Below are 16,192 nucleotides of genomic sequence, written 5' to 3'. Positions count from 1 at the left end.
TATTATCTCTGCTCAATACGGTGCCATTCCCCACAGCAGCCATGACAGAGATTTCGTGGAGATCCAGACCACTTGCAGCAAAGTGTACTGACTGACCCTGTCTCTCCTACACGATGCACTCGGAGTATTGCACACATTCAAAGTGTACTGACTGACCCCGTCTCTCCTACACAATGCATTCGGAGTATTGCACACATTCAAAGTGTACTGACTGACCCTGTCTCTCCCACACGATGCACTCGGAGTATTGCACACATTCAAAGTGTACTGACTGACCCCGTCTCTCCTACACAATGCATTCGGAGTATTGCACACATTCAAAGTGTACTGACTGACCCTGTCTCTCCCACACGATGCACTCGGAGTATTGCACACATTCAAAGTGTACTGACTGACCCCGTCTCTCCTTCACGATGCACTCGGAGTATTGCACACATTCAAAGTGTACTGACTGACCCCGTCTCTCCCACACGATGCACTCGGAGTATTGCACACATTCAAAGTGTACTGACTGACCCCGTCTCTCCTACACGATGCGATGCACTCGGCAGCATGGAAACAGTAAACTGAAAGATTCCAGATGGCGTGATATTTCTGTACATCCTGGGAGATTTCTTGTTTTTCTGTGTATTTATTTATTTTTAGAGGCTATGATTTCAAAGCACCCTGACATGCCGAAGTCGGAGGACTGCGTGAGCTCCAGGGACTGGCTGCGGAAGTATGGCTTGAAAGCACAGAAGCTGTTATTTTACGATGCTCTAGGCGATTGCGCCTTTCCCCATTCTGATGGTGTCGTTGATGTGAAATCCAAGCCAGCTGATGAGAGCTTGCACACCGATGCTGTGAGTAATAAACTCTAGACGTATCAATTCATCCCCAACCAAACCCTACATTATCTGCCAGGTAAGGATATGTCCCTAAATATTAATCTGGCCACCCTGACCCTGACCCTGATCCTGACCCTGATCCTGACCCTGACCCTGACCCTGACCCTGACCTCAATCCAACCCTTTAGAAACCCCTGAACAGTCCCATAGAGGTGGCAGTCTTGAGAGGATATAAGCTATAGCTTCAGTATAAATGCTGTAAATTGTCATTATTTTGCTCCCATCAGGAAAAGAAAGACAAGCTTGTCAATGCCAAATACTGCGACAAATTTGCTCACACAAAGTGGAGAGATGGATCAGTGGTCCACATGTATATCACTGCCGAGAAGTGTAAGTGGTATGAAGGAAGGATGAAGACAGCTCTTGATCACTTACAGAAAAGGTCAGCAAATTAGTGACTTAAACATGACACTGTAGAGTGCTGCTGTTTCTACACCTCCTGTGTTTCACATGGACATGCAGTTGTATTCCTTTGTGTGAAGAAAGACCATGAAATATATTGCTTGATGAAATGAATTGCATTTAATGGTCTTTAGAAGGTTTTGATCTGTAGAGTTAAACTGGAAATGAAAGGTACCAATCAGCAGTTATTCATGTGTCAGTGTTGAATGGAGATATACAGTGACATCCCACGTTATTAATGTATCAATGTTGAATGGAGATATACAGTGACATCCCACGTTATTAATGTATCAGTGTTGAATGGAGATATGCAGTGACATCCCACGTTATTCAATGTTGAATGGAGATATGCAGTGACATCCCACATTATTTGCAGCTGCTTGCTATACTGTATATGGTTTTTACAGCATGTGTAGTGATGTGAGCAACACATTATTGAATAACATGCAACCACAATGGCCAGTTAACAAGCACACATGTGCTTTTGCCTGTAGGCAAGTCTTTAGTACAGTAGAGTAGATTTGGAACAAACACAGCACAATCGTCCTAAATGGCACCCTAGCACTTCACAGAGTTACCAGATGAGCATCATTCCCTTCTTATATTATAAATATGAAAACTGAACCCTGTTGCATGACTCTACCAATTGCACCTGCCTTTGTGCTGCCGTTGCCCCTTACAGGTCACTACATTGCCACTGGAGATCATGTGGTGAGGAGAAGCCTTGGAACAGCATGACACACTTTGAGTAGCTACGGCCAAAGCATAGTAAAAGCACGACAAAAACAAGGCGAAGCAGGAATGATGCTTTGCAGATGTGCCATAGTAAGATGGTGGCCGGGTATCATTCGCATCATGAAACATGCAGGTTTCTGTCTAGTGGATTATAATAGAGATTAGAATAACGTTCCTCTCATGGCAGGCTTGACTGGCTTCAGACTGGCAGCAGGGAGCTGTTTGGAACAGTTCTTGAGGATCAGGTGTACGTCCTCATAGACACTTCGGAATCTATGAAGGACAAGCTGCCAACAGTGAAGGACAAAATCTTCCAGCTTATGCAGGTTAAAAACAGTAGTGCCCCTTGATAATTTTATGAGGTTGTGATTTTTTAGAATCGCCACTGCATGCAACATCACATATAAACTGTTAGCTCTGCATCATTTACAGGAACAACTCCGACACAAAAGCAAAGTGAACTTCGTGAAGTTTGATTCCCGCGCTGTCGCCTGGCGCGATCGACTGGCAGAAGTCAATGAACACAATCTGGAAAATGCCTGGCTTTGGGTAAAAGGGTTTAAGGTAAGCACACATTTACAGACTATCCAAAAACATTGAAACATGAGCACTTTACTAGGAAGTGCATTTCTGAAATTTGTAAAAACTATTTCAAAGCCATATGGGGTACAGCATGAAAAAGGAGAAATCATTCAAGTAAACATTTCAGTAAAATGCTGTGTTTGTGTCTTTGACTTTTTTTAAAATAAATCCTCCAGGGGGTTTCATTTAAATGTGGAAAATGCACAAGCAAGTTCCTCGCATACAGCTATCAGTGCCAGTAAATAAGATGCAAGGATTTGTCAACGGATAATTACAGAGTGCTGAGCTTCACTGGAAACCCTACAACAGGGAGGTGCATAGCGAGGAATATTTCAGCTTGGAAAAGCAACACCTATAAAGCTGAACATTAATAGTCATTGAAATACAGCAGGCTCTCAATAGCGTGGCTAGGTGATTGCAGTCGTTCTCTGAAGACTAGGAGTCAATTGAAAGACAATAGTGTTTGTGAGAGAGCCCTGGAACAATGTGTTTGTTGAGAGTGGAATCTGATTGGTGGTTTGCTGCAGGTGGGCGGTTCTACAGACACACTGGGAGCTCTGAGGCTGGCCCTGGCTGATCCTGGAACTCACGCGGTCTACCTCCTCAGCGATGGGAGACCGGATCAGGTACTCGCAAGCAAGACGACCACATGCCAAACACCAGGGCTACAAGAAAGTAGATGCAGCCAATTGCACTGAGTATCTGGAATAATAAAAAGGATTAGATGAATAATATGTGTTGTATATGCTGGATAAAACCCAGATTCCTGAAGTGTTCATGCAAGCCAAGGCAACACAGGCTGAGCTGGGCTCAGCTTTACCTACTGATCTTCAATGCATTGGTCCTGTAATAAGGGGCAGTAGTGGCATAAGGTCAGATACAGTGTTATGAGCCGTTGGTGAATTTGGTAGATGGTGTGATGAATATACACTGGGACTCTATTGCGATACCACGGTATCGTTTCAGTGCCAGTGTGCTACCAGAGTATGACCTGAATTTAAACTGCATTTCAACTAAATCCTATCATATATCTTTTTTTTTTTTTTTACTCACTCCTGCAGAACACACCTATGGACAAGATAATTGCCTTTGCTTACATAATTCTAAATCAAATATGAGAAAAGCAGGGCTAATAATGTGTGGAAATTCCTATACTTACCTTGTGTATAGATATCACCCCAGTTCATATTACAGAATAAAAAACAACACCTAGCAGCGTGTGTCGGGCGTCTCTTATTATAGCATCAATCACTTTGACAGTGTGAGCCACCACTCACCTTCACCTTCACACCCCTCAAAGATAAGAGACCCCGACACATGACTTCCACAGACGTGGAGATGGACTAACCTGGGATAAGAGACCCCGACACATGACTTCCACAGACGTGGAGATGGACTAACCTGGGATAAGAGACCCCGACACATGACTTCCACAGAGGTGGAGATGGACTAACCTGGGATAAGAGACCCCGACACATGACTTCCACAGACGTGGAGATGGACTAACCTGGGATAAGAGACCCCGACACATGACTTCCACAGACGTGGAGATGGACTAACCTGGGATAAAAGACCCCGACACATGACTTCCACAGACGTGGAGATGGACTAACCTGGGATAAGAGACCCCGACACATGACTTCCACAGACGTGGAGATGGACTAACCTGGGATAAGAGACCCCGACACATGACTTCCACAGACGTGGAGATGGACTAACCTGGGATAAGAGACCCCGACACATGACTTCCACAGACGTGGAGATGGACTAACCTGGGATAAGAGACCCCGACACATGACTTCCACAGACGTGGAGATGGACTAACCTGGGATAAGAGACCCCGACACATGACTTCCACAGACGTGGAGATGGGCTAACCTGGGATAAAAGACCCCGACACATGACTTCCACAGACGTGGAGATGGACTAACCTGGGATAAGAGACCCCGACACATGACTTCCACAGACGTGGAGATGGACTAACCTGGGATAAGAGACCCCGACACATGACTTCCACAGACGTGGAGATGGACTAACCTGGGATAAGAGACCCCGACACATGACTTCCACAGACGTGGAGATGGACTAACCTTGTGTCTTGTTTCTATAAAACAGCCTCCGAAGACGATTCTGGCTCAGATGCATCTGCATCCTCCGGTTCCCATTCACAGCATCTCATTCCACTGTGCTGATCTGGAAGCCTCCAGGTTCCTGCATGAGCTCTCCAAGGAGACTGGGGGCAGGTTCCATTGCTACCAGTGTGACATCATAGAGCCCCAAGCTCCTCAACCATTTGTGGTAACAGTCTTCACTGGCATTGAGTACTGTATGCACTGTAGCTATCAGGGTACTGTATGCACTGTTGCTATCAGGGTACTGTATGCACTGTAGCTATCAGGGTACTGTATGCACTGTAGCAATCAGGGTACTGTATGCACTGTAGCAATCAGGGTACTGTATGCACTGTAGCTATCAGGGTACTGTTTGTACTATAGTTATCAATACAGTAATTTTGCAGTTTCCCCTGCGTTACCCATGGTTTCCTATGCATTGCACATGGGTTCCTATGCATTGCCCATGGTTTACTATGCATTGCACATGGGTTCCTATGCATTGCACATGGGTTTCTATGCATTGCACATGGTTTCCTATGCATTGTCCATGGGTTCCTATGCATTGCACATGGGTTCCTATGCATTGCACATGGTTTCCTATGCATTGCCCATGGTTTACTATGCATTGCCTATGGTTTACCATGCATTGCCCATGGTTTCCTATGCATTGCCCATGGTTTACTATGCATTGCCCATGGTTTACTATGCATTGCACATGGTTTCCTATGCATTGTCCATGGGTTCCTATGCATTGCACATGGTTTCCTATGCATTGCCCATGGTTTCCTATGCATTGCCCATGGTTTCCTATGCATTGCCCATGGTTTCCTATGCATTGCCCATGGGTTCCTATGCATTGCACATGGGTTCCTATGCATTGCCCATGGTTTACTATGCATTGCACATGGGTTCCTATGCATTGCCCATGGTTTCCTATGCATTGCCCATGGTTTCCTATGCATTGCCCATGGTTTCCTATGCATTGCACATGGTTTCCTATGCATTGCCCATGGTTTACTATGCATTGCCCATGGTTTACTATGCATTGCCCATGGGTTCCTATGCATTGCACATGGGTTCCTATGCATTGCCCATGGGTTCCTATGCATTGCCCATGGTTTACTATGCATTGCACATGGGTTCCTATGCATTGCACATGGGTTCCTATGCATTGCACATGGGTTCCTATGCATTGCACATGGGTTTCTATGCATTGCACATGGTTTCCTATGCATTGCACATGGGTTCCTATGCATTGCACATGGTTTCCTATGCATTGCACATGGTTTCCTATGCATTGCACATGGGTTCCTATGCATTGCCCATGGTTTACTATGCATTGCCCATGGTTTACTATGCATTGCCCATGGTTTACTATGCATTGCCCATGGTTTACTATGCATTGCACATGGTTTTCCATGTTTTTTAATATGCTGTACCATTCCTCTCTGGGTTTACACTGTTGCGTATGGGAGCTTGATATCATTGTGAATTTCATTCCAGGACCTCAAGCTGTAGCAGTTAAAGTATTCGATCAATGCGCTCTGAATGAAGTTATTGTGCTTTCTGTTTATTAGAGTGAAGACACGTATCTTTTAAAGAAAGAAATGGAGCAGGGGAAGCAGGACCTGGACAAAGCACTGAAGCTTCAAGCTGAGTGCGTGATGTTGGATTGGTACCACAATGGAGACGAGCAGATACAAAACAGGTACTCTTTGAGACTGAACACAAGTTACTGTACTCTGAGATTCAACACAAGTTACTGTCCTCTGTGAGACTGAACACAAGTTACTGTACGTTGAGATTCAACAGAAGTTACTGTATTCTGAGATTGAACACAAGTTACTGTACGCTGAGATTCAACACAAGTTACTGTACGCTGAGATTCAACACAAGTTACTGTACGCTGAGATTGAACACAAGTTACTGTACTCTGAGACTGAACACAAGTTACTGTACGCTGAGATTCAACACAAGTTACTGTCCTCTGAGACTGAACACAAGTTACTGTACTCTGAGATTCAACACAAGTTACTGTCCTCTGTGAGACTGAACACAAGTTACTGTACGCTGAGATTCAACACAAGTCACTGTACTCTGAGATTGAACACAAGTTACTGTACTCTGAGATTGAACACAAGTTACTGTACGCTGAGATTCAACACAAGTTACTGTACTCTGAGACTGAACACAAGTTACTGTACTCTGAGATTGAACACAAGTTACTGTACTCTGAGATTGAACACAAGTTACTGTACTCTGAGATTCAACACAAGTTACTGTCCTCTGTGAGACTGAACACAAGTTACTGTACGCTGAGACTGAACACAAGTTACTGTCCTCTGAGACTGAACACAAGTTACTGTACTCTGAGATTCAACACAAGTTACTGTCCTCTGTGAGACTGAACACAAGTTACTGTACGCTGAGATTCAACACAAGTCACTGTACTCTGAGATTCAACACAAGTTACTGTACTCTGAGATTGAACACAAGTTACTGTACGCTGAGATTCAACACAAGTTACTGTACTCTGAGACTGAACACAAGTTACTGTACTCTGAGATTGAACACAAGTTACTGTACTCTGAGATTGAACACAAGTTACTGTACTCTGAGACTGAACACAAGTTACTGTACGCTGAGATTCAACACAAGTCACTGTACTCTGAGATTGAACACAAGTTACTGTACTCTGAGATTGAACACAAGTTACTGTACGCTGAGATTCAACACAAGTTACTGTCCTCTGAGACTGAACACAAGTTACTGTACTCTGAGATTCAACACAAGTTACTGTCCTCTGTGAGACTGAACACAAGTTACTGTACGCTGAGATTCAACACAAGTCACTGTACTCTGAGATTGAACACAAGTTACTGTACTCTGAGATTGAACACAAGTTACTGTACGCTGAGATTCAACACAAGTTACTGTACTCTTTGAGACTGAACACAAGTTACTGTACTCTGAGATTGAACACAAGTTACTGTACTCTGAGATTGAACACAAGTTACTGTACTCTGAGATTCAACACAAGTTACTGTCCTCTGTGAGACTGAACACAAGTTACTGTACGCTGAGATTGAACACAAGTTACTGTACTCTGAGATTGAACACAAGTTACTGTACTCTGAAACTGAACACAAGTTACTGTACTCTGAGATTCAACACAAGTTACTGTATGGTGAGATTCAACACAAGTTACTGTACTCTGAGATTCAACACAAGTTACTGTACTCTGAGATTCAACACAAGTTACTGTCCTCTGTGAGACTGAACACAAGTTTCTGTACTCTGAGACTGAACACAAGTTACTGTACGCTGAGATTGAACACAAGTTACTGTACTCTGAGATTGAACACAAGTTACTGTACTCTGAGATTGAACACAAGTTACTGTACTCTGAGATTCAACACAAGTTACTGTCCTCTGTGAGACTGAACACAAGTTACTGTACGCTGAGATTGAACACAAGTTACTGTACTCTGAGATTGAACACAAGTTACTGTACTCTGAAACTGAACACAAGTTACTGTACTCTGAGATTCAACACAAGTTACTGTATGGTGAGATTCAACACAAGTTACTGTACTCTGAGATTCAACACAAGTTACTGTACTCTGAGATTCAACACAAGTTACTGTCCTCTGTGAGACTGAACACAAGTTTCTGTACTCTGAGACTGAACACAAGTTACTGTACGCTGAGATTGAACACAAGTTACTGTACTCTGAGATTCAACACAAGTTACTGTCCTCTGAGACTGAACACAAGTTACTGTACTCTGAGACTGAACACAAGTTACTGTACGCTGAGATTCAACACAAGTTACTGTACTCTGAGATTCAACACAAGTTACTGTCCTCTGAGACTGAACACAAGTTACTGTACACTGAGACTGAACACAAGTTACTGTACGCTGAGATTCAACACAAGTTACTGTACTCTGAGATTCAACACAAGTTACTGTCCTCTGAGACTGAACACAAGTTACTGTCCTCTGAGACTGAACACAAGTTACTGTACTCTGAGACTGAACACAAGTTACTGTCCTCTGAGACTGAACACAAGTTACTGTCCTCTGAGACTGAACACAAGTTACTGTACTCTGAGACTGAACACAAGTTACTGTACTCTGACACTGAACACAAGTTACTGTACTCTGAGATTCAACACAAGTTACTGTCCTCTGTGAGATTTAACACATGCTGCTGTCCTCTGTGAGATTCAACACAAGTTACTGTCCTCTGTGAGATTCAACACAAGTTACTGTACTCTGAGACTGAACACAAGTTACTGTACTCTGACACTGAACACAAGTTACTGTACTCTGAGATTCAACACAAGTTACTGTCCTCTGTGAGATTTAACACAAGCTATTGTCATCTGTGATATTTAACACAAGTTACTGTCCTCTGTGATATTGTTAACATCCAGATGAGGGTCTGGCTATACCTAGTACCAGTGGTTTGTTTTTCTCTATTACCAGAAACCAGGAAAGACCCCACAGTGCATCCATGCTTCAGTCCAGTGCTGAGGATCTTGAAGTAGCTAAGAGAGCCCTGTCGGCACTCCCCTGGACCCCAGCCTCTCATCGCAGTCACAGGGACAGGGATCAAACCCACAGATCAAAGGATCTGCAAAGACAGAAGCTTAGACATGCAGGTAGGAAAAGAAAGGAAACCCCAGTATTCTTATGCATCTGTAATGTACAGCACTGGGGTTGAGGTAACCCTAACCCTGCCAGCAGTCCCCTGGACCCCAGCCTCTCATCGCAGGGACAGGGATCAAACCCACAGATCAAAGGATCTGCAAAGACCCAGTACCCGTGTTCAGTATTATTATGCATCTGCAATGCACAGCACTGGGGTTGAGGTAACCCTAACCCTGCCAGCAGTCACCTGGACCCCAGCCTCTCATCGCAGCCACAGGGACAGGGATCAAACCCACAGATCAAAGGATCTGCAAAGACCCAGTACCCGTGTTCAGTATTATTATGCATCTGCAATGCACAGCACTGGGGTTGAGTGTCCTTCTTTGACAAATGCTCTCTTTGTGTTCATTGCAGCTTATACAAGGTCCAGTCTGCTGCGATTTCTGAGCAATGGTGTGGGAATCAGTGGCAAAGACAGCGCTCTACAGGAGTGGATGCTGCCAGAAACCCAGGAGCTTTTTAAAGGGAATTTAGCAAAACAAAGTCAAGTACTAAATGGTAAGTTTGGAAAGTGCATCCCAAATTCCCCCACCGAGGCAGAAACCCCCTGCTGAGTGGATAGAGTGGAGAAGGTTGTGTGTGTGCGTGCATGTGTGTGTGTGTGTGTGCGTGCGTGCGTGTGTGTGTGTGCGTGCGTGCGTGTGTGTGTGCGTGTGCGTGTGCGTGTGTGTGTGTGTATGCGTGTGTGCGTGCGTGTGTGCTTGCATGCGTGTGTGTGTGTATGGATGCATGTATGTATGTATGTATGTATGTATGTACGTATACACAGTACTATAGTTATTGAGAAGATACGATTCTGGAGATATACAAGGTGTCCATCTGCATGTCACATTACATTCTTGCATTAATCTGGAGAATTGCTTCTCAAATTGTGCTTGTCCATGTCATTGCTGGTTCCTGTTCTATACTATTCTGTTGATACATGTCATGGTGAGCAGCTTTTTAATCACACTGATAGCTCCGATGTTGAATATGCAACCGTAGCGATGTGGGATACTGACTGAAGCAGATATGGCATACATTACACCTAACTGGAATATGGTAACATAACACATTAGAGTATCACATGGTAGCCCTGAGGATAGCTGAATGCATATGCTAATAAGCACTTCATGAGATTCATGTTGATCTACTTGTTAGGTAGGTCAACATGCTGAGAAAATAACAACCTACTAAATCAGGAGAAAATGAACCAGTTCAAAATATTACAGCTGCTTTTGGCATAACGGCCATCTGAGAATGTTGCCCATTGAGTTTTATATTAATATTATACATTATTATTAGGGGTACTTTTTTGTAATGAACTATTTTGTGAATCATCGATAGATTTCTACTTTAAATGAAATCAGCAGCTCATGCTGCAGCGTGATTCTAAGAGCTCAATTCCAATCCCTTCTCATCTTTTCAAGGTGGTAAATGCTAATTACTGCAGTGGAGTGGCCTCTTCTAGTACTATAATTATTACGTCAGCCTGTGTTTAATCAATGCTTCATTTCTTATTGCAGGACTTCATTTAACAGCAAACAAACAGACTCAGAAGAAAGCAAAATGCAAACCAAAGGAGTGAGTCCACGAGCGCTGCTTGCCTTTTCATTATCTTGAGGAGCTCAAGCTGCAGTATTAAGTTACAGTGTTGAGATTGGATGGTTTATGAACAACACGCATACCCTGTAAATGAATGAAATAACACACAATAATGGACACAGACATGTCTTGTTTTTTCTTTAAACACAACACATGCTTGTTCTAGTCTGAATAAAAGATCCAGGTACTTCGGACAGTAATGCAGTACTACAAACTCAGCAAGCCAGCAGACACTCTGTGTGTGTGTGTGTGTGTGTGTGTGTGTGTGTGTTTGTGTGTGTGTGTGTGTGTGCGTGTGTCCTGTAACAAGAACAGCACAAGCTTTTGAGCCGTGTGGTGAAGGAAATGGAAAAGTATATTGGGCCCCACATAACCCCAAGTTTGTACCCCATGGCTTAAATACTGGGATAAAATGGTACAAAGAAAAATGTAGTCCTACCACTGAAACGTCTGCAAAAAGACTTCATTTGCCAGGATGCCTCAACAAAAAGGAAAAGGGCTGCTGGGTTAAGTAATCAATGACTTAGAACAATCAGTTTAGACAGGTGCCCTGAAACAAGGTTTTTTAAAACCCAACAAACATGTATTTTGATGTTTCACGTCACTGTTTCTCTTCCTCCCTGTGTACCATCGCTGTGGATGGAGTGCAGTGTCTTTAACCCGTGGAAAACCAAGACGCACACATTCATTGCTGCTGTTTGAATGCAGCTTTGAGGTTTTATAGATGTGCTTCAGTGAATGGGTTAACATGCTTTACACCATAGGGTGGAAGTGGACATGGATTATTTCTGCATTTGTATCCTGCTTCATAACTTTGCTTCATTCCTGTGCAAACACACTTTCTAAATGTTTTTATGGATTATTTTCTACTGTACATAGTACACTGTCTCTAACAAACACTGCAATAGATGAAGCACTGAGTCATATAACACAGATGAAATGGATCTGATCAACTGTGCCCTGCTGTGAAGTCAAAGCTGGCTTTTGTTATAGCATTGCACAGCCCCAGGGAATCCCCTCGACTTCCTGTTTGTTACAATCCCAAGAACCACACATTGCTTTCTGATCCAATTCAGAGTATTCCCCGGGGCGGGCTTATCCGAGCAGGATAGAGGCTGATCAAATCGACCGCTTCATTTCTTATGTTATGTCTCCGAATGTATAATTATGTCTTTTATTCACTGTGTTTGTGTGTGTGCTTACTGGTCACAAGAGGCCCTTTTAACTTGTCTTTTCTCTCTTGAAGGTCTTTGGACATGTCCTCAGCTCGCTGGCTTCAAACCAATGGTTTGGTTGCCAGAAGGCTCACCATCATGGATGCCTTGGCACCTACAGCTGTGCCGCAGACCGCAAAATACATTCCCATATTGGACAAGCACGTTTGTTCTAAGGTGTTTGATGAGGTGAGTCTCTGATTTCTTTAATTACAATGGAAAACCCTGCAGATTCTGAATTGGACTATATCAATGACAAGTAATTGGTCCCCAGGTGGGAGGTGTACTGTATATCTAGTGCAGATGGATATATGAATATCCATACATACTAATCTAGTGCAGGTGTTCGTATGAATATCCATACATACTGATCTAGTGCAGGTGGATATATGAATATCCATACATACTGATCTAGTGCAGGTGCTCGTATGAATATCCATACATACTGATCTAGTGCAGGTGTTCGTATGAATATCCATACATACTGATCTAGTGCAGGTGCTCGTATGAATATCCATACATACTGATCTAGTGCAGGTGCTCGTATGAATATCCATACATACTGATCTAGTGCAGGTGCTCGTATGAATATCCATACATACTGATCTAGTGCAGGTGGATATATGAATATCCATACATACTGATCTAGTGCAGGTGCTCGTATGAATATCCATACATACTGATCTAGTGCAGGTGGATGTATGAATATCCATACATACTGATCTAGTGCAGGTGCTCGTATGAATATCCATACATACTGATCTAGTGCAGGTGTTCGTATGAATATCCATACATACTGATCTAGTGCAGGTGGATGTATGAATATCCATACATACTGATCTAGTGCAGGTGCTCATATGAATATCCATACACACTGATCTAGTGCAGGTGCTCGTATGAATATCCATACATACTGATCTTGTGCAGGTGTTCGTATGAATATCCATACATACTGATCTAGTGCAGGTGTTCGTATGAATATCCATACATACTGATCTAGTGCAGGTGCTCGTATGAATATCCATACATACTGATCTAGTGCAGGTGGATGTATGAATATCCATACATACTGATCTAGTGCAGGTGCTCGTATGAATATCCATACATACTGATCTTGTGCAGGTGGATGTATGAATATCCATACATACTGATCTAGTGCAGGTGCTCATATGAATATCCATACACACTGATCTAGTGCAGGTGCTCGTATGAATATCCATACATACTGATCTAGTGCAGGTGCTCGTATGAATATCCATACATACTGATCTAGTGCAGGTACTCGTATGAATATCCATACATACTGATCTAGTGCAGGTGGATGTATGAATATCCATACATACTGATCTAGTGCAGGTGCTCGTATGAATATCCATACATACTGATCTAGTGCAGGTGCTCGTATGAATATCCATACATACTGATCTAGTGCAGGTGCTCGTATGAATATCCATACATACTGATCTAGTGCAGGTGGATGTATGAATATCCATACATACTGATCTAGTGCAGGTGCTCGTATGAATATCCATACATACTGATCTAGTGCAGGTGCTCGTATGAATATCCATACATACTGATCTAGTGCAGGTGCTCGTATGAATATTCATACATACTGATCTAGTGCAGGTGGATGTATGAATATCCATACATACTGATCTAGTGCAGGTGCTCGTATGAATATCCATACATACTGATCTAGTGCAGGTGCTCGTATGAATATCCATACATACTGATCTAGTGCAGGTGGATGTATGAATATCCATACATACTGATCTAGTGCAGGTGCTCGTATGAATATCCATACATACTGATCTAGTGCAGGTGCTCGTATGAATATCCATACATACTGATCTAGTGCAGGTGGATGTATGAATATCCATACATACTGATCTAGTGCAGGTGCTCGTATGAATATCCATACATACTGATCTAGTGCAGGTGGATGTATGAATATCCATACATACTGATCTAGTGCAGGTGTTCGTATGAATATCCATACATACTGATCTAGTGCAGGTGGATGTATGAATATCCATACATACTGATCTAGTGCAGGTGGATGTATGAATATCCATACATACTGATCTAGTGCAGGTGCTCGTATGAATATCCATACATACTGATCTAGTGCAGGTGGATGTATGAATATCCATACATACTGATCTAGTGCAGGTGCTCGTATGAATATCCATACATACTGATCTAGTGCAGGTGCTCGTATGAATATCCATACATACTGATCTTGTGCAGGTGGATGTATGAATATCCATACATACTGATCTAGTGCAGGTGCTCGTATGAATATCCATACATACTGATCTAGTGCAGGTGCTCGTATGAATATCCATACATACTGATCTTGTGCAGGTGGATGTATGAATATCCATACATACTGATCTAGTGCAGGTGCTCGTATGAATATCCATACATACTGATCTAGTGCAGGTGCTCGTATGAATATCCATACATACTGATCTAGTGCAGGTGCTCGTATGAATATCCATACATACTGATCTAGTGCAGGTGCTCGTATGAATATCCATACATACTGATCTAGTGCAGGTGGATGTATGAATATCCATACATACTGATCTAGTGCAGGTGCTCGTATGAATATCCATACATACTGATCTAGTGCAGGTGCTCGTATGAATATCCATACATACTGATCTTGTGCAGGTGGATGTATGAATATCCATACATACTGATCTAGTGCAGGTGCTCGTATGAATATCCATACATACTGATCTAGTGCAGGTACTCGTATGAATATCCATACATACTGATCTAGTGCAGGTGGATATATGAATATCCATACATACTGATCTAGTGCAGGTGCTCGTATGAATATCCATACATACTGATCTAGTGCAGGTGCTCGTATGAATATCCATACATACTGATCTTGTGCAGGTGGATGTATGAATATCCATACATACTGATCTAGTGCAGGTGCTCGTATGAATATCCATACATACTGATCTAGTGCAGGTGCTCGTATGAATATCCATACATACTGATCTAGTGCAGGTGCTCGTATGAATATCCATACATACTGATCTAGTGCAGGTGGATGTATGAATATCCATACATACTGATCTAGTGCAGGTGCTCGTATGAATATCCATACATACTGATCTAGTGCAGGTGGATGTATGAATATCCATACATACTGATCTAGTGCAGGTGCTCGTATGAATATCCATACATACTGATCTAGTGCAGGTGCTCGTATGAATATCCATACATACTGATCTAGTGCAGGTGGATGTATGAATATCCATACATACTGATCTAGTGCAGGTGGATGTATGAATATCCATACATACTGATCTAGTGCAGGTGCTCGTATGAATATCCATACATACTGATCTAGTGCAGGTGGATGTATGAATATCCATACATACTGATCTAGTGCAGGTGCTCGTATGAATATCCATACATACTGATCTAGTGCAGGTGGATGTATGAATATCCATACATACTGATCTAGTGCAGGTGCTCGTATGAATATCCATACATACTGATCTAGTGCAGGTGCTCGTATGAATATCCATACATACTGATCTAGTGCAGGTGCTCGTATGAATATCCATACATACTGATCTAGTGCAGGTGGATGTATGAATATCCATACATACTGATCTAGTGCAGGTGGATGTATGAATATCCATACATACTGATCTAGTGCAGGTGCTCGTATGAATATCCATACATACTGATCTAGTGCAGGTGCTCGTATGAATATCCATACATACTGATCTAGTGCAGGTGGATGTATGAATATCCATACATACTGATCTAGTGCAGGTGCTCGTATGAATATCCATACATAGTGATCTAGTGCAGGTGCTCGTATGAATATCCATACATACTGATCTAGTGCAGGTGGATGTATGAATATCCATACATACTGATCTAGTGCAGGTGCTCGTATGAATATCCATACATACT

The 16,192-nt window shown here is 42.7% G+C and overlaps 1 protein-coding gene across 3 annotated transcripts in view; it reads left to right on the top strand.

The window, feature by feature from the left end:
• LOC117406833 (von Willebrand factor A domain-containing protein 3B-like) overlaps window positions 1-16,192 on the top strand; it is an 86,272-nt gene that overhangs the window by 13,166 nt on the left and 56,914 nt on the right. For 2 of the 3 annotated variants that reach the window (XM_059029492.1, XM_059029491.1), the window contains exons 10-20: window positions 646-842; window positions 1,115-1,269; window positions 2,212-2,350; window positions 2,457-2,588; window positions 3,134-3,232; window positions 4,722-4,904; window positions 6,298-6,428; window positions 9,213-9,388; window positions 9,792-9,935; window positions 10,943-11,000; window positions 12,268-12,424. In XM_059029492.1, the coding sequence (XP_058885475.1) occupies window positions 646-842; window positions 1,115-1,269; window positions 2,212-2,350; window positions 2,457-2,588; window positions 3,134-3,232; window positions 4,722-4,904; window positions 6,298-6,428; window positions 9,213-9,388; window positions 9,792-9,935; window positions 10,943-11,000; window positions 12,268-12,424 (1,571 nt within the window). The remainder of the gene's footprint in view (window positions 1-645; window positions 843-1,114; window positions 1,270-2,211; window positions 2,351-2,456; window positions 2,589-3,133; window positions 3,233-4,721; window positions 4,905-6,297; window positions 6,429-9,212; window positions 9,389-9,791; window positions 9,936-10,942; window positions 11,001-12,267; window positions 12,425-16,192) is intronic. The other variant, XM_059029493.1, reaches the window with a different exon arrangement.

This window comes from Acipenser ruthenus, chromosome 8 (assembly GCF_902713425.1).
Source record: "Acipenser ruthenus chromosome 8, fAciRut3.2 maternal haplotype, whole genome shotgun sequence".
NCBI classification, from domain to species: domain Eukaryota; kingdom Metazoa; phylum Chordata; class Actinopteri; order Acipenseriformes; family Acipenseridae; genus Acipenser; species Acipenser ruthenus.
The sequence above is the reverse complement of the archived record's forward strand: the minus strand, read 5'-3'. Positions and strand labels throughout refer to the sequence as shown.